The sequence below is a fragment of the Falco cherrug genome, chromosome 20 (assembly GCF_023634085.1).
Source record: "Falco cherrug isolate bFalChe1 chromosome 20, bFalChe1.pri, whole genome shotgun sequence".
Taxonomy (NCBI): domain Eukaryota; kingdom Metazoa; phylum Chordata; class Aves; order Falconiformes; family Falconidae; genus Falco; species Falco cherrug.
The window spans coordinates 4,240,140-4,264,595 of record NC_073716.1 but is presented as its reverse complement, the minus strand read 5'-3'; the positions used below and the strand labels follow the sequence as shown (position 1 = coordinate 4,264,595).

Sequence of the window (24,456 nt, the reverse complement as noted above, 5' to 3'; positions counted from 1 at the left end):
GACATGTCCCTGTACCCCCGGGCTGTCCCTCTGTCCTTGTACCAGGTGACTGTCCCTGTACCCTGGGACTGTCCCTGTACCCCGGGATTGTCCCTCTGTCCCTGTACCCCAGGACTGTCCCTGTACCCCCCAGATTGTCCCTCCGTCCCTCTGCCCCAGGACTGTCCCTGTACCCCAGAACTGACCCTCTGCCCTTGTCCCACGGGATTGTCCCTGCGCCCCGCGACTGTCCCTGTCCCCCAGGACTCTCCCTCCGTCCCTGTACCCCAGCACTGTCCCTCTGTCCTCATACCCTGGGACTGTCCCTGTACTCCCGGATTGTCCCTTCATCCCTCAGCCCCGCGACTGTCCCTGTACCCCAGGATTGTCCCCATACTTCCGATCTGTCCCACTATCCCTGTACCCCAGGGCTGTCCCTGTACCCCAGGATTGTCCCTGTACTGTGAGACTGTCCCTGTACCCCCAGATTGTCCCTCCGTCCCTCTGCCCTAGGACCGTCCCTGTACCCCAGAACTGACCCTCTGCCCTTGTCCCACGGGATTGTCCCTGCGCCCCGCGACTGTCCCTGTCCCCCAGGATTGTCCCTCCATCCCTCTGCCTCAGGATTGTCCCTGTACCCCAGGGCTGTCCCTGTACCCCAGGATTGTCCCTGTACTGTGAGACTGTCCCTGTACCCCCAGATTGTCCCTCCGTCCCTCTGCCCCAGGACCATCCCTGTACCCCAGAACTGACCCTCTGCCCTCGTCCCACGGGATTGTCCCTGTGCCCCGTGACTGTCCCTGTACCCCGGGATTGTCCCTCCATCCCTCTGCCTCAGGATTGTCCCTGTACCCCAGGAGTGTTGTCCCTGTGCCCCAGGACTGTCCTTGCACCATGGGACTGTCCCCGTACCCCAGGATTGTCCCCGTACCCCAGAACCACCCCTGGGTGCCAGCCCTGCCCGTCCCCCCCCGTTCCCCCCCCATCCCCAAACCCGGCAGCGGTGTCACCACCCCGGTGCCCCGCACGGTGACAGTGCGGGGCCAGGGCCGAGCTTTGTGTCCCCCCCCCGGGGACCACCCCACGGCGAAGCCTCCGCACCCCCCTGCAGCCGGCGCAGCCCCGGGGGCCGGAGCAGGACCCTGGGGTGAAGGGGGGGGAAGCGCGCGGGGGAGCCGGGAGCGCGCGGGGTGGCGGGAGCGCGCAGGGGGAGCGGGAGACCGGGATGGCGGGAGCGCGCGCGGGGGGGGGGGGAGCGGGGCGGCGGGAGCGCGCGGGGGGGGGCGCGGCGGGAGCGCGCAGGGAGCCGGCGCGCCCTCGCCCGGGGCCGGGGCCGGGAGCGCGGAGGCGGAGCCCGGGAGCGGCGGGAGGCGGCGGCTCCGTCCTCCCCGCAAACTTTCCCGGAGCGGCCGGCGGGGCCATGGGCCGCGGCCCGCGCTGAGCACCATGATCCCGGCCGGGGGCTGCCTCTGCGCCGGGCTGCTGCTCGCCGCCCTCCGCCCCGCCGCCTCCGAAGGTGGGTCCGACCCGACCGGGGGGAGGGGGGGGGGGCACCGGGCCGCGGGGGGACACCGGGCCGCGGGGGGACACCGGGCCGCGGGAGCGTCCCCGCGGCGGGACTTTGCGCAAAGTTTTCCACGGGGCCGGGGGGTGGGCACCGGGCTGCGGCGTGCCCGGGGCTGCTCGGGTGGAAGTGATGGGACCCCCCCCAAGGCCCTCCCCGGTGCCCCCTCGCCCCCCCCCTCCCCCCCCCCCCCCCCCCCGGCTCTCCCCGCCGCGATGGCCCGCAGAGGCTGGACGGGACTGGACTGGGAGGCGCTGGGGCGGACTGGGGCTTCGGTCCCCCTGAGCTGGACGAGCCCCGGGAGACAGTTTGGGGGACCCCCCCCGGCTGCATCTGCTGCCAGGGCTCCGGTACCACCCGGGGCGGGGGGCACCCCAATTCCTGGGGTGGGGGGAACCTCCGTGGAGGCACGGGGAGGTTTCGGGGTGCTGGGGCAGGCGCGGCGCCCCACGGAGCGGGTGGGTGGGTGGGTGGGTGCGTCCCCGTCGCTCCCATCCACATTCTCGACGTGCCGCACCCTGCCCAGCCCGGGAGAGCGGCCGGGAGGGAGCGGGAGCAGCCTGGCCACGAGCCCTGCCTGTCCCCAGGCACGGGGACAGGGCTGGCAGGGGACAGGGACAGGGCTGGTGGCCCCAAGCTGGCTATCAGGAGCCCCAAAAGTCACCGGCAAGGTCTGACCCCGCTGCGTGCTCCGCGCCTGCCTCCGTGCAGCCCCGGCACTTGGGGGGCAGCTCCGGCACTTGGGGGGATTTGGGAAGTGAATTCCCGGTGGGGCTGAGTCAGTGCAGGGTCGTGGGGACCTGCTGGGTGCCCCCTGCTCCCGGCACCCCATGGCTGGCGTGGCTCTGTGCCGGGGAGCCCCCGGCTGCGGGCTGGGGACACACCGGTGTGTCCCTCGTCCCCATCCCTGCGGCCGGAGCCATGTGCTGGCTGGGAGGGGATGCCCGGCAGCCCCCGCTCGGGATGTGGGCACAAGGCCGGTGGGCTTTGCCGGATTCCTCGGTGGCTGCCCGTGGGCAGACGGGGCAATCCGCGGCGGCACTGCCACCGGAGCCAGCCGGGCAGGGTGATGGATCATCGACTGCCCTTCCCAGCGCCCGGCTGGGGATCTGGAGGAGCAGACAGGGCCGAAGCCCACGGGATGGAGCTGGGATGCCACCAGGCTCGCCCGTCCCGCCTGCCCTTCGCCCTGGGAAAGCCCCCGGCACCCCCTGCCCGCGCCGCAAGGCAGGCAGAGGGCAGACCTTGAGCTTTGGCCACCTGCCGCGACGGCACGGTTCCCTCCTGGGGGGGACCTGCCACCGCGCAGCCAAGGCCACGGCGGGTGGGTGGGGGCCGGACCCCAGATTTGGGGGGCTTTCCCCTCCCTGGGGGCTCCCCCTTGCTCGGTGGCCCCGCAGCCAGCAGCGGAGGCGGCTGCCAGCCTGGTCCCCTGGCCATGAGGCCGCGCAGGCAGCTGCCACACCAGGGGCTGTCACTCAGCGGCGGCACGGCCGGGGACCGGGACACCAGCCCCCTGCCCCCCGGGACGGCTGCCCGACCCCCCGTGCGCCTCCATACCCCTGTGCCTGGGGAGGGGACGGTGGTGGCTCAGGGCTGGTGGCACCGGGGTCGCTGCTGTGCCAGGGCGGTGGGAGGCTCAGTGCTGGGCTGGGGGCTGGGGGGAGGGGGTTCATCCCGGCGGGGCGCCGGGGGCCGCGGGCGCGCCGGGGCTGGGCCGTGCCCGCCAGCCCTGCGTCACCGCTGCTCCCCAAACACGCCCGACCTGAAAAGGCGGTTCCTGCCGGGAGCGGGCGGCCGGGGGCCCCGTGCCACCCGCCACCGTGACTCACCCGCCCGGCCCAGGGCTCAGGGCGCAGGCTGCCGCGCCCCCCACCCTGCACCCGCCCCGATGCCCCGGGGATGGTCCATGGCCCCCCATGGGATGGGGCCGGCCGGGCTCCGGCAGCCGTCGCTGCTCAACAATTGGGTCTTGTCTGAGCGTGGCCCCCCCGCCGGCGTGGGCAGAGCATTCCTGCCCGCAGCCCCCACTCCGGCCCCCGGCACAGCACAGCCCCCCGGCACGGCACAGCCGGCTCCGTGGGTCCCAGCCTGGCCCCCAGCAGCACCCGACGCCCACTGTGGGCACGGGGCGACGTCGTCCCCCGGCTGTCCCTCACGCGGGGCTGGGTGCCAAGGCGGGAGCAGCTCTGCCGTGTGCCGGGGCAGCAGCCGGGCGAGCAGTGCAGGAAGCCCATCGGAAGCTGTTGGGGGCAGCCCCGGAGATAAACTGCTCCCGTGGGATCCGCGGTGCTTCCTGCGGAGGCCGGTGCTGTCGCCAGCTCGGTGTCCCGTGGGGACGAGGACGGGCTGGGCGATGGCACCCGCTGAGCTCCCGCTCCGTCCCCGCAGTCTGCACCGGCACCGACATGAAGCTGCTGCGTCCCTCCAGCCCCGAGAGCCACTACGAGACCCTGCGGCACCTCTACCAGGGCTGCCAGGTGGTGCAGGGCAACCTGGAGCTCACCTACCTGCCCCCTGATGCCGACACCGCCTTCCTCAAGGTGCCTAGGGCGGGGAACACCCCGGGGGGGGGGCATGGTGGGGGTCCGGCTGGCCCCTCACCCCTGTCCCCCCACCTCAGGACATCAAGGAGGTGCAGGGCTACGTGCTGATCGCGGAGAACCAAGTGAGCGGGCTGGAGCTGCAGAGCCTGCGCATCATCCGAGGGACGCAGCTCTTCCAGGAGCGTTATGCCCTGGCTGTGATGGGCAACGCCGGCCCTGCCGGCACGCCGGGGCTGCGCCAGCTCGGCATGCGGCACCTCACAGGTCGGGGACCCCTCACCGGGGTGGTCGCTGCTGGCACGGGGGGGCTTGGGGCTGTGGGTGCTGCTCCTGGGGCTGGGAGGGTGCACGGGGCTGCTGGCCCTGCCTGGGGCTGGGGGCCCTTGTGGGGCTCCAAGTCCCCATCTGAGGCTGGGTGTCCCTCTGGGGTGGCAGGTCCTGGGTGTCCCCGTGGGGTGGCAGGTCCCCGTCTAGGGCTGGGTGTCCCCGTGGGGCTGGGTGTCCCTCTGGGGTGGCAGGTCTCCATCTAGGGCTGGGTGTCCCCGTGGGGTGGCAGTTCTCCATCTAGGGCTGGGTGTCCCCATGGGTTGGCAGGTCCCCGTCTAGGGCTGGGTGTCCCCATGGGGCTGGATGTCCCCGTGGGGTGGCAGGTCTCCATCTAGGGCTGGGCGTCCCCATGCGGTGGCAGGTCCTGAGTGTCCCTGTGGGGTGGCAGGTCCCCATCTAGGACTGGGTGTCCCCATGGGGCTCCAGGTCCCTGTCTGGGATGGGATGTCCCTGTGGGGCACCAGGTCCCCGTCTAGGGCTGGGTGTCCCCATCTAGGGCTGGGCATCCCTGTGGGGTGGGGTGGCTGGTCCCTGTCCAGGACAGGATGTCTTGATGGGGCTCCAGGTCCACATCTAGGTGGTGTGTCCCCATGAGGTGGCAGGTCCCCATCTAGGGTTGGGTGTCCCCATGGGGCTGGGTGTCCCCGTCTAGGGCTGGGCATCCCCGTGGAGTGGCAGGTCCCCATCTAAGGCTGGGTATCCCCATAGGGCTGCAGGTCCTTGTCCCAGTCTGGGAGTCCTCATGGGTCTGCAGGACCCCCCCCTCCCCACACTGACCCCCCCCGCCTGTCCCCACGCAGAGATCCTGAAGGGAGGGGTGCGCATTGAGAGGAACCCCCAGCTCTGCTTCCAGGAGACCATCCTGTGGTCTGACATTTTCCACCGACACAACGAGCTCCGTGGCGAGACCTGGGTGGAAACCACCCGCAGCCGCAGCTGTGAGCACCGGCACCCTGGCTGGGGGCGGGGGGGGGGGCGGGGGGGAGGGTTGTGGTACCCAGGGAGGGGGGCCGGGGGTCGCCAGCCCCCACGACATCCCCTGCTCACGTCTTCCCCTGGCGCAGGTCCTGACTGCCAGGCGTTGTGTGCTGAGGGGCACTGCTGGGGCGAGGGGCCACAGGACTGCCAGACACGTGAGTACAGACCCCTGCCCACCTCTGCCCCCCTCCCAGGGACCTCCCAAAGCCCCTGACCTGTGGGCCCCTCCAAAATCCCTGGGGAGCCCCCTCCCTCCACCTGTCCCTGCCTCACTGACCCCTATATAACACCTAAATCCTGACCTCAGAGACCCCCTGGATCTTTCGCTTGCCCCCCCCAAACCCCTGTCTCATTGACCCCTAAAATCGCTGCCCTGGGGATCCCCACAGATCACTGTCCCCCCCATTGGCACCCAAATCCCCACCACAGGGACCTCCCCAAGATCCCTGCCCTGGGAACCCAGCTACCCCCCAGCTCCTCATCCTGGGGACCCTTGCATCCCCAGAGGGGGGGGGTCCTGTCCCCACCACGTCCCTCACTTTCCCTACCAGTGACCAACAGCATCTGCCACGGCTGCCCACGCTGCAAGGGCACGAAGCCGACGGACTGCTGCCACGAGCAGTGCGCTGCCGGCTGCACTGGCCCCAAGCACTCCGACTGCCTGGTGCGCACAGGGCTGGGGCACGGGGGACCGGGATGGGGCATGGGGGGCATCCCCAGGCTGGGGGGGGGGATGCTGGGGTCTCACACCAGCAGTGCACTGTTCCTTCGACTGCCTGGTGTGCACGGGGATGGGGCATGGGGAGGCATCCCCAGGCTGGGGGGGGGATGCTGGGGTCTCACACCAGCAGTGCGCTGCCACTCCAACTGCTTGGGGGACACGGGGGACCGGGACAGGGCACAGGGAGCATCCCCAGGCTGGGGGGAGATGCTGGGGTCTCACACCAGCCATTTCCCCCCCCCGCCTCCCCAGGCATGCCTGAACTTCAACCGGAGTGGGATCTGTGAGCTGCACTGTCCCCCCCTCGTCATCTACAACTCAGACACCTTCGAGTCAGTGCCCAACCGCGACGGGCGCTACACCTTTGGTGCCAGCTGCGTCAGCCAGTGTCCCTGTGAGCGCCACGCCACCAAGGGGGGGGTCTGGTGCCGAGCTACAGTGGCCCTGACCCCCCCCTCTTCTCCCCTTAGATAACTACCTCGCCACGGAGGTGGGGTCCTGCACCCTTGTGTGCCCCCAGAACAGCCAGGAGGTCACCATCAACAACGTCCAGAAGTGTGAGAAGTGCAGCAAGCCCTGCCCGGAGGGTGAGCAGCCCCCCCTGTGCCTGGGGAGGGGGCTCTGGGGACCCCAGGGGTGCGTGGGGGCTATGCCCTCGTGGGGTCCCTTCGTGGGCTGCAGTGAGCATTCTGGGGGGAGTGGGGGTCCTGGCAGAGCACCCCAGCCCTGCTGTGCCCCCCCCCCCCCCCCCGCAGTGTGCTACGGGCTGGGAGTGGATTTTCTCAAGGGCGTCCGTGCTGTGAACGCCTCCAACATCCAGCACTTCGCCGGCTGCACCAAGATCTTCGGCAGCCTGGCCTTCCTGCCCGAGACCTTCGCCGGGTAAGTGCCTCTCCCCCTCCCCAAGCCTGCAGGCAGCTGCCAGGACCCCTGCCAGGACCCATCCCAACCTCCCTCCCATCCCTGGCAGAGACCCCAGCACCAACACGCCGCCCCTGGACCCCAAACTGCTGCGGATCTTTGAGAGCCTGGAAGAGCTGACGGGTGAGAGCCGGGGGGGAGCTGGGGCTTGGGGGCTTCGGGTGCGGGGGGGACACACAGGGTGGTGACGCTCGTCTCCCCACAGGCTTCCTCTATATCGCTGCTTGGCCACCCAGCTTGCAGGACCTGGGCGTCTTCCAAAACTTGCGGGTCATCCGGGGCCGCGTGCTGCACAAGTGAGTGGGGATGGGGACGTTGGGCGGGGGGACACACGCATGGGGGGGGATGTCCAGCGCTCACCCAGCGGTGTCTCGGCAGCGGCGCCTACTCACTGACGCTGCGGGACCTGGCGGTGCGGGCGCTGGGGCTCCGTGCCCTGCAGGAGATCAGCAGCGGGATGGTGCTCGTCCACCACAACCCCCAGCTCTGCTTCCTCCAGAAGGTGCCCTGGGACAGCATCTTCCGCAACCCCCGCCAGCGCCTCTTCCAGACCCACAACAAGCCCCCCGAGCAGTGCGGTAAGCAGCGCCCGTGTGGGCTGGGGCTGGGGGAACCCATGGATGCCCCCCCTGTTGCTCACAGTGCCCCCTGAGCCATGCAGTAAGCAGCACCCGTAGGGGATGGAGGAACCCACTGACCCCCCCTTGTTGCTCACAGTGGCCCCTGAACAGTGCGGTAAGAAGCACCCGTGGGGGTCAGGGCTGGGGGGAACCCATGGATGCCCCCCCTGTTGCTCACAGTGCCCCCTGAGCAGCGCAGTAAGCAGCACCCGTAGGGGACAGGGCTTGGGGAACCCGTGGACCCCCACCCTATTGCTCAGTGTCCCCCAAGCCATGTGGTGAGCAGCACCCATGGGGGATGGGGCTGGGGGGAAGTGGTGGCCCCCCACCCCGTTGCTCACAGTGCCCCCCGAGCAGTGCAGTAAGCAGCACCCATGGGGGACGGGGCTGGGGGGAACCTGTGCCCCCCCCCGTTGCTGACAGTACCCCCCACAGAGAGCGAGGGGCTGGTCTGCTTCCACCTCTGCGCCCACGGGCACTGCTGGGGCCCCGGCCCGACCCAGTGTGTCGCCTGCGAGCGGTTCCTGCGTGGCCAGGAGTGCGTCGCCTCCTGCAACCTCCTGGACGGGTGAGTGGCGACCCCCTGGGGATGGTGGGCAGACCCCCACCCCAGGACTGCGGTGAGCCCTGGACCCCATCCCTGCACCCACCCCACGGTCCCTTCGCCCCGCAGGGCCGTCCGGGAGCACGCCAACGGGACGCGTTGCCTGCCGTGCCACCCCGAGTGCCAGCCTCAGAACGGCACCGAGACCTGCTTCGGCTCGGTGAGGATGGGGGGGACACACAGACAGGGTGGGGGGGTGGCCCCCAGTGCCTGCATCCCTCAACCCGCCCCCCGCCCCTTGCAGGAGGCAGACCAGTGCGTGGCGTGCGCCCACTACAAGGATGCGCAGCAGTGCGTGCGGCGGTGCCCCAGCGGCGTGAAGGCGGACGCCTCCTTCGTGCCCGTCTGGAAGTACCCGGATGAAGATGGTGTCTGCCAGCTCTGCCCCACCAACTGCACCCACTCGTGAGTTGGGGGAGGGGGGCGTCCAGCCGGGCACAGGCAGGGGGTGGCGAAGGGGCTGGGGTGGCTGCTGCACGCTCTGTCCCCAGGTGCACGATCCGGGATGAGGACGGCTGTCCCATGGACCAGAAGCCAAGGTATGAGCGTGGGTGCCTTGTGCCACCCTGACCCCCACCCCTCTGGGTGCTTGTGGGGGGTGCTCCTGCAGCCAGGACCCCCACCTTGTCACCATCTTCCCCCTCCTGGTCACCTCCTGTCCCGCAGCCAGGTGACATCCATCATCGCCGGCGTGGTGGGGGCTCTGCTGGTTGTGGTCCTCCTGCTCATCACCGTCATCTGCGTCAAGCGGCGGCGGCAGCAGGAGCGGAAACACACCATGCGGCGCCTGCTGCAGGAGACCGAGGTGGGGGCGCTGGGACTGGCCGCTCTCGGGGAGGTGGGGGTGGCAGCTGGATGGACCCCCAAGCCCCCCCTCACCTGTCTGTGCCCCACAGCTGGTGGAGCCGCTGACGCCCAGCGGAGCCCTCCCCAACCAGGCTCAGATGCGGATCCTCAAGGAGACCGAGCTCAAGAAAGTGAAAGTGTTGGGCTCCGGTGCTTTCGGCACTGTCTACAAGGTGAGGGGTGGGGGGCACCGCTGGAGGGCTGGGACCTTCCCTGCTTTGCACCCCCTCACCCACGTCCCCCCCGTTACCTCAGGGCATCTGGATCCCCGATGGGGAGAGCGTGAAGATCCCGGTGGCCATCAAGGTCTTGCGGGAGAACACGTCGCCCAAAGCCAACAAGGAGATCCTGGACGTGAGTGCGCCAGCGGTGCCGGTGGGTGCGCGGTGCCGGCAGCGACCCCTGCCCAGCCTGACACCATCTCCCCCCAACCCCGCAGGAGGCCTACGTGATGGCGGGGGTGGGCAGCCCCTACGTGTCCCGGCTGCTGGGCATCTGCCTGACCTCCACGGTGCAGCTGGTGACGCAGCTGATGCCCTACGGCTGCCTCCTGGACTATGTGCGGGAGAACAAGGACCGCATCGGCTCCCAGGATCTGCTCAACTGGTGTGTGCAGATCGCCAAGGTAGGACCTGGGGGGGGCTGGGGGGGACCTGGGGGGTTGTGGCACAAGGGCCAGGGCCAGCCTGATGCGTGTGTCCCCCCGTCCCCCCCCCGCCCAGGGGATGAATTACCTGGAGGAGGTGCGGCTGGTGCACCGGGATCTGGCCGCTCGCAACGTCCTGGTCAAGAGCCCCAACCACGTCAAGATCACCGACTTCGGGCTGGCCCGGCTGCTCGACATCGACGAGACTGAGTACCACGCTGATGGTGGCAAGGTGGGGCTCAGGGACAGAGGGATGGGGACCAGGATGGTGCCCCTTGGTGACAGCCAGCCCCACCCCCCCACCCTGCTCACCTCTCCGTCCTCCCTGTCCCAGGTCCCCATCAAGTGGATGGCGCTGGAGTCCATCCTGCGCCGGCGCTTCACGCACCAGAGCGATGTCTGGAGCTACGGTACGTCGGGGCGGCCCCATCCCTGGGCTCAGCACCAGGGAGGGTGCACAGGGGGGGACCCTGGGGCGCTGCTGACCCCCGTCCCCCCAGGTGTCACCGTGTGGGAGCTGATGACCTTCGGAGCGAAGCCCTACGACGGGATCCCCGCTCGCGAGATCCCCGACCTGCTGGAGAAGGGCGAGAGGCTGCCGCAGCCGCCCATCTGCACCATCGACGTCTACATGATCATGGTGAAATGTACGGGGAGGGGGACAAGGACGTGGCACGGGGACAGGACACCGTGGTGGCACTTCGCTCCCGGCCCTGACGGTGCCTGGCTCTGCTCCAGGCTGGATGATTGACTCCGAGTGCCGGCCCAAGTTTCGGGAGCTGGTCACCGAGTTCTCCCGCATGGCCCGGGACCCCCAGCGCTTCGTGGTCATTCAGGTACGCAGGTCCCCGGGGGTCCTGTCCCCCCGCCAGCACCCCGGCACGGGCACTGACCGCTGCGCTCGCCCCCAGAACGACATGGTGGGGCTGCCCGGCTCCATCGACAGCACCTTCTACCGCGCCCTGCTCGAGGAGGAGGACATGGATGATCTGGTGGACGCCGAGGAGTACCTGGTCCCTCACCACGGCTTCTTCAGCGCCGAGACCTCCGCCACCTACCGCAGCCGCATCTCCTCCATGCGGGTAGGGGGGCTGGGGAGGGGGGGCAGAGGTGGGGGGTCAGGGGGTGACCCCGTGCCGGGGCAGCCCAGGGCAAGGCTGCAGCCACCGGGACAGCGCGTGACCCCGTGCCCTCCCCTGCACCCAGAGCACGGCGGAGACCCCGGTGGACGCAGAGGAGGGTGAGGGCTTGGCCCCCTTCCCCTTCCCCCCCCAGGGCCTGGTGGAGGGGCCGGAGGGCCCAGTGCCGGAGGTGCTGGAGGGGGATGCCGGGGCCAAGGCGGCCGTGCAGAGCGCGTTGGTGCAGGAGCCCAGCGCCCTGCCGCGCTACAGCGAGGATCCCACCGGGCTGGCGGCTGAGGAGAGCGAGGGTCTGGATGCTGAGGGCTTCACCGCCCCGGCCCCCTGCACCACCATGCCAGGTAGGGAGGGCATGGGTGGGACCCCGCAGGAGGGGGCTGCCCGCCCACCCCATCGCCCCTAACGCACCCCTCGCCCCTGCAGAGTATGTGAATCAGGCTGGGGAGCAGCGGTCCCCACCCCGGCACCCCCGGGCACCCCCGTCCCCACCAGACAAGCCCAAGGGGCACCAGGGGAAGAATGGGCTCATCAAGGAAGCCAAGCACCCCTTCCCGGGGCCCTTCGGCCATGCCGTGGAGAACCCCGAGTACCTGGCACCCCCCGGCCCACCCGTCCCCAGCACCTTCAGCCAGGCCTTCGACAACCCCTACTACTGGAACCAGGACCCCCCCAAGGCTGGTGGCCCCGAGGGTGGCCCCGGCACGACGCCCACGGCTGAGAACCCCGAGTACCTCGGCCTGGCTGGCCCCGATGACGCGGCCGTATAGGGCTGGGCCGTACAGAGACCCCCCCTCACTCTGCCAAGGCAGCTTGGGGGGGGACAGCACACAGCGAGCCAGGATGTGGGGCTGGCGGCTGTCCCCTCCGCCCCAGGGGCGTCCACGCTAGCGCCGTGGGGTGACACCGGCCATGGAGGGCTGGGAGAGCCCAGGATGCCATGGGACAGTGTGGCAGCAAGTGTGGGGACAGAGAGGGGTCACCCTTCGTACCAGTTGCTGCTCTGGGCCCCCCCAGAGCTGGGCACCGGCAGGGGGGTGGGTGACACGCACGCTGCATCGAGCCGGCCGGTGCTCAGACTGCGAGTGGGAGCGGCCCGGGAGCTCGGCCCCAGCGTGGCCCAGAGGACAGCCTGCCACCGTCACCCCAAAGGCTCCTGCGCCACCAGCCACCTCGCCGGGGCTGTCCTGGTCTGGCTCATCCCGTGAACGTCACCGCCACCACCACCCCAGGACACACGGACTTGCACTGAGAGCAGGCGGACACCGGGCTCGTGTCCCGGCTCCTCCTGGATTCTTTTGAAGCCGACTGTATCGCACCGAGATGTATATTTGATAATTGTACATTGGTTTTTTTTTTTTTGCTTTTTTCTACTCTCCTTGTCTGTGTGGTTCCCCTTTCTCTGTCGCCGGGCAGCCAGCTCTGCCTCCCCGTGAGGACCGTCGTGTCCCTTCCCTCCTGGCTCAGCTGCCATCCCCGAGGAGGCAGCCAAGGGCAGGACTCACTTACCTGGAGGGTAAAAAGTCCCGATCCCACCTGGCCACCAACCAAGGGCAGGGCAGGCAGGAGACGGGACCTGATCTAACCCCGCGTTCGCACCTCGGTGCCCGTACCCCACCCCCATTCTTGAGGGACACTCGAGGGGCCACATTTTCCTTTGTCCTTTATTTAGCACCGGGCCATTGGGTTTATACACAGTATAGAATAAATAGGGGGCCCCTCCGCCGGCTCAGCCACCCCGTGGCGAAGGGCAGAGTCATTACAAGCGGAAAGCAAGAGCTGAAAGCCTGAGAACGGGGACGTGGGGGAAGCTTGTGGCCATTAAATAAATTTCTTGGCCGTGGGGATGCAGCCGAGCCGGGGTTCCCATGCCCGGCCAGGGCAGCCGGTCCTGGCTGCCCTCACACTGGTTTAAACAGTGACAAAGAGAGACTTTAATCATTAACAAATCACGCTCAAGTTTACAGCAAGTGGTTTTTCCTCTGCATTAACCTGCCGGGAGGTTTGGAGCTGCAAAATCCCCTCCAACGCCTGGCCCGGCTCCCCCGAGGGCTGAGTAGTGTTCAGGGGGGTCCCCCAAATCCCCGCTAGCTGAGGGAGGGGAGAGGAGAGCCCCCTGCGCTGCGGGGAAGCGAGCGCAGGGGAAGGGGGAAGGCAAAGGCGCCCCACACCGCAGCTACCCCCCACAGCAGGTCAGGCACGGCAGGGACACAACCCAAAGGGATGGGCCAAACCAGCCCCCCCAGTGACACCAGTACCAGAGCTCTGCCCATGCCAGTTCTCACCCCCAGTGCTGTTCCCCGGGAGGCTCCTTATGCTCTCGTGTTCCCCCGACGTCCCTGCTCTCACAGGAAGCTAACGAAGGCAGCGAGGAGCGAAGCAGGGGGACACTGCGGGCACTGGGAGATGCCAGCAGGGCACAGGGCTACAGGATGACGCAGGGGGGGCGGCTGTTGGTGATTTTCTCCAGTGGTTCCCCATTCCTCGCTCTGCGAATCGCTTCAATCAGCTGAAGAGAGAGGGGAGGGGTCGCACCCCAGGCCAGCCTCGCTGCAAGGTCTGGCGGGGGAAGGAGCACTGGGGACACACACACAGTGCTCGGGAACACTTTGGGGGACATGTGGAGGTCAGTCAGTGCCAAGAGCCCAAACCTGGAGCTGTGGAGCTCCAAAAATGTTCCCCTCGTTCCCCGCAGGAGCGGCTCAGGCTCGCAGCATACTACAGCAGGACCCAGAGCAGGTCCCGGCAGGGTGGCAGGAAGGGCAACAACACCTGACGGGATCGTGAGGCTTTGCCAGAGCTTGGGTAGAGCCGGTGGGTGATGAAGCAGAGACACCATGGGACAACCCCCCCACAGGGGAGCTCACTGCCAAAGCAAGCCCCCCTGCGGCCCCCCCTGCAGCCTGGCTGACACGAGGACCCTGTGGGGCCGGGTACTTACGTCCTTTTCGTAGGGAAAGCCTCCGTTCTCCAGCTTGGAGAAGACCAGCTGCCCGTTGATCTCAATCTCAAAGGCACCTTAAAAGCACGCAGGGCCGAGCCATAAGCCAGGCTCCTGCCCTGGGCGGTGTTGCCAACCCCCCCACCCCGCAGCTTTTCCTACCACACCAAACCCCGACACAAGCATCTGGGAGACAGAAACACCACGGTGGTACCCCTTAGCCTACCAGACCGTACCCCCAGTGGTGGGACTGGGCTGACAGAGCACACAGTGCACCCCTGGAGAGCTCGGGGGGGGGCTCCATTCTGCACCCAACGAGACCCCGGTGAGGTCTGAGCGATACGCAGCACCCAGACAGTGGGGCAACAACCCTGCCAGCCTCCCCACAAGGTTTAAACCCGTTCAGCCCCCCTCCGAGGCAGGGCTGACACCTGGCACCCCAGGGGGGCCAGGCCAGGGCCGCCCCCGCCGCAGCGCACCCCAGCAGTGACCCCTGCATGGCGCTGGCAGCTGCAGGCCCCCACCTGTGCCCCCCAGCCTGGACTCAATCTCGATGTCGGGGTACTCCTCCTTGACGGCGCTCGCCAGCTCCTGGTACGTGGGCTCGAAGCCGCAGGGCTCGCTGGGGGCCGGGAGAAGAGGGTGAGAGCCGGGCCCACGGCGGGGGGAGCCCCCAGCAGCACCCCTCGCCCAGGCACCCCCCACCCAACCCCACTCCCAACTAAGGAGCCCCCAGCACCTGCCTCCCCTCCTACTGCCTGTACCCCCACACTCTCCAACAGCTCTCCTACACCCCCAAATCCCCAGAAGTCCATCTGTGACCCCCCCAAAATCCTCCTACCCCCACGCACCCCCCACGAGCGCCCCAATTCTTACACTACCCCAGCGCCCTACGCCCCTCAGCCCCCCCATATCCCATTACCCCACGACTCACGCTCTCCCCAGCCCCCCCACCCTACAGAGCCCCCCAGTACCCCCCCTCCTCAGCCCCACCTTCACCCCCAGGCCTGAACCCACCCCCCAGTGCCCCACACCATATCCCATTACCCCACAACCCACCCTCTCCCCAGCCCCCCCACCCCACAGAGCCCCCCAATACCCCCCTCCTCAGCCCCGCCTTCACCCCCAGGCCTGACCCTCCCCCAGTGCCCCCCATGCCCCGCCCCAGTTCCCCCAGTTTCCGCCCCGGGCACCCCATGCCCCCCGCACGCAGCACCCCCACACCCCCTCCGGGTGCCCCCGGCCCCCCCGCGGCCGGGACGGCGCTTACCAGTACTCCACCACGATGCGGACCCGCCGCTCGGCCCCAGCCCCGGCCCCTTCCCCGGCTGCTGCCGCCGCCTCGGCCCCGCCGCTCATCGCCGCCGGCCCCGCCGCTCGCCCGCCGCTTCCGGGTGCGGCCACGTGACGCGGCGCTTCCGGCCGCGCGCCGCTCCCCTCGCTGCCGCGGGCGGGCGGGGGCGCCACCTGCGGGCGGGAGGAACGCACAGCTGCTCCCGACCCCCCCGGACCCCCCCGACCCCCTTGGGACTCCCCCGAGCTCCGCGGACCCCCCCGAGCACGTGGGACCCCCACCGACCCCCGCGGGACCCCCACCGCGCCCCGTGACCCCCCCCTTCGCTCTCCCGGGATAACCCCCCGATTTCGTGGGACCCCCACTGATCCCTGCGGGACCCCCACCGAGCCCCGCAGCACCCGCCCCATCCCGCGGGACCCCCACTGACCCCCGCGGGACCCCACCAATCTCGTGGGATCCCCACTGAACCCTGAGGGACCCCCATGACCCCTGCGGGACCCACTGACCTCCATGGACCCCCACTGACCCCCAAGGAGCCCCACTGAGCCCCGCAAAACCCCACCGACCCCCGTGGGGCCCCCAGTGACTCCCACAGGACCCCCACTCATCCTGTGGGGCTCCCACCGATCCCGTGGGACCCCCACTGACCCCTGCAGGATCCCCAATGACCCCTGTGGGACCCCTACCGACCCCTGTGGGACCCCATTGACCCTCATGGCACCCCCACTGACCCCGCAGGAGCTCTCCAGTCCCATGGGGATCCCCGCAGACCCCCAGGAACCCCAGTGCCCCTTGTGGGACCCCCACTGATACCCCCCCCCCCCCCCCCCGTGGGAGTCCTATAGGGCCTTGCCCCCCTGCCCCAGACCCTAGGGGACCACCCACGGGCCCCCATGACCCCTATGGAACCCCCAGCATTCTGCGTGGGGAACCCTATGACCCCCCCCGGGGTCACCTTGGGGACTCTGGCCCCACAGGTCCCCAAGCACCCGTGGGGACCCCCACACCCTCCATGGGGGCACCCACCTCACTTATGGGGGACACCCACAAGGGATCCCACCCTCTGTCCCCATGACACCTCCCCCCCAGATCCCCTGAGGAGCACCCCCCATCCCACCAAACCCCAGCGGACCCTGCCACCTGCATGAGACCCCCCGGACCCCCCCACCTCACAGGGTCCCCACCTGCCCCAGTCCCTGGGCTGACCCTGTTGGACCCCCCACCTCATGGGGCCCTTCCAGCCCCCTGCATGTGGGTCCCGGGGAGCCCCATCCCAAACTCCCCACAGCCTGGGGTACACCAGAACAGCCACATGGCCCTGTGCCCCCCCCCCCCATCCCGGCTGTGTTCCCCCCACTCCCCCCTCCCAGGGCTGTGCTGCTCCTGGGGTCACCCCAGTGCATTGTGGGAAACTCCCCATCACCACCGTGGGGTCGTAGGATGGGGGTTCAGGGGGATCAGCCCCCCCGGGGCTGGCACAGGGCCAGGCTGGATGGTTCATGACGGGGCTGGGGGGCTGGGGGGGCACCCCTGGGTGGCATGGGGGCGCTGGGTGCCGGGCCGCCGGCCTGGGGCGGCATGATGTCAGGCGGGGGCGGGAGCTGGCGCAGGTAGATAAAGCCGGAGAGAACAGGAATCCCCGGTCCGGCGGGAGGGTGGCGGGACACGGCGGGCGCCTGCAGGTAGGAGCGGGGCTGGGGTGGGGGTCCCCCATGCCGTGGGGGCTACTAGCCATGCTGAGATGTCGGTCTCATCCCACCAGCGTGACCCCAGTCCCCCACTGCGCCCCCACCTCTTCCCTCCCACCTTCCTCCCAACTCTTCCTCTTTCTCCGCTGCCCCGGCACGGCCTTGTCGCCGCCGCCACCCCACAGCCCCCTGGCCGGGGGAGCCCTGTCCCACCACCTGAGCGCCCACCGGGACCCCTGCCCACAGCTGGTGGCCCTGGGACCCTGCCCCTTAGGCCTGGTGACCCTGGGACCCTGTCCCCTAATCCTGGTGGCCTTGGGACCCCATCCTGTAGCCCTGGTGACCCTGGGACCCTGTCCCCTAATTCTGGTGGCCCTGGCACCCCATCCTATAACCCTGGTGGCCCTGAGACCCTGTCCCTTCACCCTGGTGACCCTGGGACCCTGTCCCCTAATTCTGGTGGCCCTAGCACCCTACCCCATAACCCTGGTGGCCCCAAGACCCTGTCCCCTAATCCTGGTGGCCCTGGGACCCCATCCCTTAGCCCTGGGAGCCCTGGGTCCCTGTCCCCTAATCCTGGTAGCCCTGGGATCTCATTCTATAGCCCTAGTGGCTCTGGGACCCTGTCCTCTAATCCTGGTGGCCCTGGGACCCCATCCCATAACCCTGGTGGCTCTGGGACCCTTCTCGTAGCCCTGGTGGCCCTGGGACCCCACCCTGTAGCCTCAACACCCCCCAGTCCCCCTGTCCCACAGTCCTGCTGGCCCTGAGACCCCATCCCTTACTGTTGGTGGCCCTGGGACCCTGTCCCCTAGAACCGGTGGCCCTAGTCCCCCTACTCCATAACCCTGGTGGCCCTGGGACCCAGCCCTATAGTCCTGACACAATCCGGTCCCCCACCCCATAACCCTGGTGGCCCTGGCCCCCTTGCCCCATAGTCCCTGTCCCCCCCCCTGTTTGTCCCAGACCCCAGGGACACCCCATGTCCCCTCACCATCACCACCACCCCATCAGAGCCCCGTCATGGCCACCAGGAGAGGGCTGGCACTGGGGTGACCTGAGGCCACGGTGATGGGCTGGCAGTCTGGTGGCAGGGCTGTGCCACCATCCCAGCACCCCACGGGATCCCCATCTGTCACATCCCCCATCAGTCCCTCCAGTGTCCCCTGCATGGCTTGGGGTGATGCTGCGTGTCACCATGGGCAGCACCACCCCACGTGATCCCCAGTTGTCCCCTGTGTCCCCAGGCTCACCCCGGGGCTTGACCCAGCAGGGAGACCCCAGCTGAGCCGGGATGGAGCAGAGGGTCCGTGCCGGTGGGATGGCCGGGGCAGGGCTGGGGACGTGGCGGGGCAAGGATGGGATGGGGATGGTGGTGGCAGCCGTGTGATGGCATCGGTCCTGCCTGGCCATGGACTTGGACCCTGAGCTGGCCCAGGGGCGGGGGACAGGGACAGGGATGGGGACGGGCAGCGGTGAATGATTAACCCAGCCCCGTGCGGCATCCCGGCCCCGGCAGCGTGCGCGTGCCCGCAGCCACCGAGTGCCGCCGGCGCGGCCATGGGTGCCGCGCGTGTCTTACGTGTGCCACGTGCCAGCCGGCCCCACGCCACCGTGGCCAGGCTGTGCCTGACCCTGCCTGGCCCAGAGGACCGGCGGTGGCACTGGCTGTGCCAAGCCGTGCGGTGCCACGCCGAGCTGTGCCATGCCGTGCCGTGCCATGCCGAGCTGTGCCCTGCCGTGGCAGGGCTGGCCCAGGGCCGTGGTTGCAAATCTTTTTGGGGCCGAAACCGGCACTCTGGCCGGTGCCCCCCTACCCTCCGAGGGCTGCGGCACCTCCTGGACGATGGCACCGGTGGCCTGGCAGGGGTGCCGGGTGGCACTGCTGCGTGGGGGGCCGTGCCGGCGGGCGGGCTCGCGGCAGTTCCCACGGCGGGTGTGGGTGCCGGCTCCCTCGCCCCTGGCCTGCCGGCGCGGCCGCCCCGGCTGGGATGCCAGCGTGGTGAGGTGGAGCTGGGAGCGGCCGCCAGAACTGGTTTGGCCGGACCCGAGGAGGTGTCTGGGCTGGGCTGCCGCCATGCGCCGCTTCCTGCTCCCGCCGGCGCCGTGCTGGCCCGCCACGGCTCAGCCTGGCATGGCTCTGCTTGGCACAGCTCAGCCCGGCACGGCTCAGCCTGGCACGGCTCAGCTTGGCACAGCTCAGCCCAGCATCACTCAGCCCGGCAAAGCTCAGCCCAGGTCACTCAGTCTGGCTCAGCCCAGCTCAGCCCAGTTCAGCCCAGCTCAGCCCAGCTCAGCCCAGTTCAGTCCAGCTCACCCAGTCTGTCTCAGCCCAGCTCAGCCCAGTTCAGCCCAGCTCAGCCCAGTTCAGCCCAGCTCACCCAGTCTGTCTCAGCCCAGCTCAGCCCAGTTCAGCCCAGCTCACCCAGTCTGGCTCCGCCTAGCTCAGCCCAGCTCAGTCCAGCTCAGCCCAGTTCAGCCCAGCTCAGCCCAATTCAGCCCAGCTCACCCAGTCTGGCTCAGCCCAGCTCAGCCCGGCTCAGCCCAGTTCAGCCCAGCTCACCCAGTCTGGCTCAGCCCCGCTCAGCCCCAGCAGCCCCAGCCGCGCTCAGCCGGTGCCTCCCGGTGCCCCCAGCTCTCAGTGGTGCTGTGGGGACACTGGTGAGGGTCCTGCATGGGCTGGGAGGCTGCGGGGGATTCTCAGTTGGCTCATAGAGGGCTGTGCTCACCTCCAGGCTCACACCTGGGGATACCCCAACCCTGGGCACCACGAGGGGCTTTCTGAACCCCCCCGGGGTGGGTGCCAAGGGTGGGCAGCCCCTGACGGTGCCACGGCACCGGCTGCCCACACCAGCGTGGTGCAGCGTGGCTCACCAGAGCCTGGCGCGGTGTCCCCTTGGGGGCTGCTCACACGTGGCCACGGACCCCCGACCCTGCTGCCCCGGGGGCTGAGCAGCCGGAGCCTCGTGTGGTGCAGGACCCGGTTCTCTCCCCACAGATAATGCCATGGATGCCATGGACGGGGGGGCTCAGCGGAGCGGCCTCCAGGACCCCCCCGGGCCAGGCAGCGCAGAGCAGGAGGGGGTCCCTGGCGAGTGGGATGGGGGCGAGGGGCCACCAGAGGTCAAACGCTCCCAGCCCCTCTTCATCCACAGCAGCAGGTGGGTGGGTGGGTCTGGAGGCTGAGGGTCTCCTGGTGAGGTGGGGAGGGGGGGTCCAGCAGATCGAGGAGGAGGGGAGAGGTATGGGGATGGGGGCGCAGGAGCCGGTGCGGGGGTCTGCGGGAGCTCAGCCCCTCTGTGCCTGCAGCCGGCAGCCGGAGGAGGAGCCGCGCGCCTCGTCGCTGCCCAGCATCCCCAACCCCTTCCCCGAGCTCTGCAGCCCCTCCAACTCGCCCATCCTCAGCAGCCCAGCCCTGGGGCAGGGACCCCCCCGAGAAGGCACCTCCCACGTGAGTCAGGGGGTCGGGGAGCCGGGGAGAGGCGTGGGTCTCGCCCCGCCGCGGGGGGGTGGGGGGTCTGACGCCTGCCCCGGCGCGTTGCTGGCAGGTGGTGAAGGTGTTCGGCGAGGACGGCGCGTGCCGCTCGCTGGAGGTGTCGGCGGGGACGACGGCGCGGCAGCTCTGCGAGACGCTGGTGCGGAGGACACGGGCGCTGCAGGACCACAGCTGGGCCCTGGTTGAGCTGCACCAGCACCTGGCTTTGGGTGAGCCGCTGGCATGACGCGGCACTAGGGTCGTCCCCCCCCCACCGCCCCCTCCCCGCTAAGCCCCCTCCCCCCGCAGAGCGGTGCCTGGAGGACCACGAGTCGGTGGTGGAGGTGCAGAGCTCCTGGCCCCCGGGTGCCGACAGCCGCTTTGTTTTCCGGAAGAACTTCGCCAAGTATGAGCTCTTCAAGAGCAACGCGGTAGGTGGCCACCAGAGCAGAGCCCGTGGGGACACGGGTGTCCCCTGAGTACCCTGTGAGTGTCCCCTGACCCCCCTGTCCCCCCAGCAGTCCTTCTTCCCCGAGGTGATGGTGTCCAGCTGCCTGGAGGCAAATAAGAGCATGGCGCACTCTGAGCTCATCCAGGTACGTGCCCCAACGTGCCGGGGGCAACCTGCTGTGCCATGGGGACCCCGCTGTGCCATGGGGACCCTGCTGGGCCGTGGGGACCCCACTGTGCCGTGGGGACCCCGCTGTGCCATGGGGACCCCACTGTGCCGTGGGGACCCCGCTGTGCCGTGGCGACCCTGCTGTGCCGTGGGGACCCCGCCGTGCCATGGGGACCCTGCTGTGCCATGGGCACTCTGCCGTGCCATGGGGACCCCACCATGCCCCTCAGCCCTCATCTTCCCCCAGAACTTCCTCAACTCCGGGAGCTGCCCCGAGGTCCAGGGCTTCCTGCAGCTGCGGGAGGCTGGGCGCAAGGTCTGGAAGCGTTTCTACTTCTCCCTGCGCCGCTCGGGGCTTTACTACTCCACCAAAGGCACCTCCAAGGTGGGCACGGGTGGGAGCACAGCTTGGGGGGGCTGTGGTGGGGCTGGCTCTGACACCCCTTACCCCACCCCAGGACCCCCGGCATCTCCAGTACTTCGCCGACCTCACAGAGTCCAACATCTACTACGTGACGCAGGGCAAGAAGCACTACGGGACGCCCACTGAGTTTGGCTTCTGCATCAAGGTGGGGATGTCCCTGCCTGGCTGGTGGCTGGGGGTCCCAGTCCTTCCATGTGCTTTCCCCTGCCGAGGGGGTCTCTGCCCCTCGAGAGCCGGCTGGGGCTGCCCCATGATGGCTCCAGCTTCTCCCCGCAGCCCTCCAAGGTGCGGAGCGGCGTGAAGGGCCTGAAGCTGCTCTGCAGCGAGGATGAGCAGAGCCGGAGCTGCTGGATGGCAGCTTTCCGCCTCTTCAAGGTGAGCCCTGGCCCCACTGAGGGATCACCGGCTCCATGCCAGGGGGATGTGGGGGATTGCTGGGGGGATACTCGGAGGGATGCTGGAGGGATGCGGGGAGATGCTGGAGGGATGCTGGAAGATGCAGGGAGATGCTGGAGGGATGCTGGGGGATGCTGGAGAGATGTGGGGGGATGTGGGGGGTTGTGGGGGATGCTGGAGGAATGGCGAGGATGCTGGGGGGATGCAGGGGCATGTGGAGGTATGCAGGGGGATGCTGGAGGGATGTGGGGAGATGCAGGGGGATGCAGGTGGATGCTGGAGGGACGCTGGGGGGATGTGGGAGAGTCCAGGGGGTGCTGGAGGGATGTGGGGGGATGCTGAAGGGATGCAGAAGGATGCAGGGGGATGCTGGGGGGAAGTCCCCATCCCTGTGCTAGCAAAGATGCAGGATGGGTGTCCCCATCCCCACACCGGGTAGATGTGGGGGTCCCCATCCCCACACTGGGTGCACGTGGAGGTCCCTGTCCCCACGCCAGGTGGGTGCTCCCCAACCCTGCTGTGGGGTGGAGGTCCCATGGGACCCCCCCAACTCATGGGGCTGCTCCCCCCAGTATGGCATGCAGCTCTACCGCAACTACCAGCAAGCGCAAGCACGGCTGAGCCAGCCCCCCTGGATTGGCCCCACACCCCTGGTGAGTGCTGCCCCTGCCACAGCCCCCACCCCATGGGGACCCCCACGGTCACCCCCCGCTCCCCTGCAGCGAAGCGTCTCAGACAACGCGCTGGTGGCCATGGACTTCTCGGGGTGCACGGGACGGGTGATCGAGAACCCCAGCGAGGTGCTGACGGTGGCACTGGAGGAGGCACAGGCCTGGAGGGTGAGTTGGGGTGCAGGGGTGTGAGGGGGGGTGTCCCTGAGACCCCCTCTGACTCCTGCTCCTTGCTTTGCACGGCCAGAAGAAGACGACGCACCGGTACAGCCTGCCAGCAGCCTGCCAGAGCTCCCCGCTCAGCGCCGGTGAGCGGTGCCCACCCCTGGGGTCCCAACTGGCAGATCTGAGTTGTGCTGAGGGGGGGTCCCTGCCTTGGCTGGGGGTCCCCCCTGAGCCTGACACCCATATCCCCGCAGCCATCCACCGCACCCAGCCCTGGTTCCACGGGCGCATCTCCCGGGAGGACACCCAGCAGCTCATCGGCCGTCAGGGCTTGGTGGATGGGTATGGGACCCTGGGGGGGGGTGTCAGGGTCGCTGGGGCGCATGGGGGGGGCATGGGACCCCTGGGGGGTACATGACCCCCGAGGTTATAAAGCTTTGCATGGGGTGATGCAGGACACCTGCGGGGATGGGGGGGAGCCTTGGTGGGGAGGGGGGGGGGCATGGGATGGCAGAGGGCGCTGGGACCCCTCCAGGGTTTGTAGGGGATCTGCAGCCCCCAGGGGCTCAGGAGCTTGGGGTCTGCAGGGGACGATAACAGGTCCCTGGGGCTCTCAGGGGTTGCAGCGCCCCAGGGCTTGGGGGGGCCACCTAGGACCCCAGGGGTGACAAGAGGGGGCCCGGGGCGAGCAGTGACACCCCCTCCTGGGACTGGCAGTGTCTTCCTGGTGCGGGAGAGCCAGCGCAACCCCAAGGGCTTCGTCCTGTCCCTGTGCCACCTGCAGAGGGTCAAACACTATCTCATCCTGCCGGTGAGTGCTGGCGCGGGGGCCGGCCGGGGCTGGGGGCTGCCGGCGTGTGCTGGGGGCAGGGGGTCCTCACACGGGTCCCCCCGGCAGAGCGAGGAGGAGGGTCGGCTCTACTTCACCATGGACGACGGGCAGACCCGCTTCGCCGACCTCATCCAGCTTGTGGAGTTTCACCAGATCAACCGTGGCATCCTGCCGTGCAAGCTGCGGCACTACTGCACCTGCGTGGCTCTCTGAGTCACGGCCGGCACGGCACCGCCTGGTTCAGCCCAGCACCACCGGCATGGCATGGCATGGCTGGGTTCAGCCCAGCACCACTGGCATGGTTTGGCACAGCCCAGCACTGCCAATATGGCATGGCTGGGTTCAGCCCAGCACCACTGGCATGGTTTGGCACAGCCCGGCACTGCCAATATGGTACGGCGTGGCACAGCCCAGCACCACTGGCATGGCTTGGCGCAGCCCAGCACCACTGGTGTGGCTTGGCGCAACCCGGCACTGCCAATATGGCATGGCTTGGCGCAGCCCAGCACCACTGACGTGGTTTGGCACAGCCCGGCACAGGGTGGCAGGATTGGGGCCGGCTTGGCGCAGCACGCGCAGGGACGAGGATGGCTCCTCCACCACCAGCCCCCCACCCTGTGCCCTGGGTGCCAGCTCTGCCCCCGGGGTCCTGGGGTGCCAGCGCTGCCAGTCCCCCACACACTCAAGCACTTTCTGCACCACCCCCCACCCCCCCCCTGCCTCCACAGCACCAGCCACAAGTGTCCCCAAGTGTCCCCAGGGGGGCCTGGCACTCCTCACCCCCAGGCCAGGAGGGCTTGGGGGTCCCCAGTCCCAGGAGTGGGGTCCCGGGGAGGGGGGGTGGGGGGTTGAGGGGGGCACCCATCACTGTGTCCCCCATGTCCCCACAAGGCCAGTTCAACTGTGACGTGTTTTATACCAGTGACAATAAAATGTTATTTTTTCAGAGCTTCCGCCTCATCCCCTCTGTAGGCAAAGCCGGGGTGCTGGGGGGGTCCGTCCCCACCCCCCCCACTGCCAGCGTGCACATGGCTGGCAGCGTCCCCATGTCCTGCAGTGT

At 69.1% G+C, this 24,456-nt stretch overlaps 3 protein-coding genes across 8 annotated transcripts; 2 read left to right on the top strand and 1 right to left on the bottom strand.

The window, feature by feature from the left end:
• Positions 1–1,311: 1,311 nt before the first annotated feature.
• Positions 1,312–12,231, top strand: ERBB2 (erb-b2 receptor tyrosine kinase 2). Of its 2 annotated transcripts, XM_055697741.1 has the most exons (27): positions 1,312–1,495; positions 3,935–4,086; positions 4,167–4,353; positions 5,217–5,354; positions 5,481–5,549; positions 5,946–6,058; positions 6,368–6,509; positions 6,586–6,702; positions 6,871–6,997; positions 7,086–7,159; positions 7,242–7,332; positions 7,415–7,614; positions 8,092–8,224; positions 8,330–8,420; positions 8,505–8,665; positions 8,752–8,799; positions 8,927–9,065; positions 9,157–9,279; positions 9,362–9,460; positions 9,546–9,731; positions 9,829–9,984; positions 10,087–10,162; positions 10,253–10,399; positions 10,491–10,588; positions 10,664–10,834; positions 10,959–11,232; positions 11,315–12,231. In XM_055697741.1, exons 1-27 carry the CDS (start codon positions 1,426–1,428, stop codon positions 11,656–11,658), a joined length of 3,726 nt encoding a protein of 1,241 aa, XP_055553716.1. In that variant the 5' UTR covers positions 1,312–1,425; the 3' UTR covers positions 11,659–12,231. The 2 variants fall into 2 exon arrangements, with proteins under 2 accessions (XP_055553716.1, XP_055553715.1); XM_055697740.1 differs by having other exon boundaries at positions 8,330–8,665.
• Positions 12,232–12,534: 303 nt separating this feature from the next.
• MIEN1 (migration and invasion enhancer 1) lies at positions 12,535–18,893 on the bottom strand. The gene is made up of 5 exons (XM_055697801.1): positions 18,632–18,893; positions 15,100–15,319; positions 14,354–14,451; positions 13,830–13,906; positions 12,535–13,397 (listed from the first exon to the last, which is right to left on the bottom strand). The coding sequence occupies exons 1-5, from the start codon at positions 18,891–18,893 to the stop codon at positions 13,314–13,316; spliced, it is 741 nt and encodes a 246-aa protein (XP_055553776.1). The 3' UTR covers positions 12,535–13,313.
• Positions 16,542–24,362, top strand: GRB7 (growth factor receptor bound protein 7). 5 transcript variants are annotated; one of them, XM_055697754.1, is made up of 15 exons: positions 16,542–16,808; positions 19,813–19,975; positions 20,124–20,265; positions 20,363–20,519; positions 20,599–20,720; positions 20,808–20,885; positions 21,156–21,293; positions 21,367–21,477; positions 21,609–21,707; positions 22,301–22,381; positions 22,451–22,567; positions 22,647–22,707; positions 22,819–22,906; positions 23,282–23,375; positions 23,463–24,361. In XM_055697754.1, the coding sequence occupies exons 2-15, from the start codon at positions 19,821–19,823 to the stop codon at positions 23,607–23,609; spliced, it is 1,590 nt and encodes a 529-aa protein (XP_055553729.1). In that variant the 5' UTR covers positions 16,542–16,808; positions 19,813–19,820; the 3' UTR covers positions 23,610–24,361. The 5 variants fall into 5 exon arrangements, with proteins under 5 accessions (XP_055553729.1, XP_055553730.1, XP_055553728.1 ...); XM_055697755.1 differs by having other exon boundaries at positions 20,811–20,885; positions 23,463–24,360; XM_055697753.1 differs by having other exon boundaries at positions 22,301–22,567; positions 22,650–22,707; positions 23,463–24,362.
• Positions 24,363–24,456: the final 94 nt, after the last annotated feature.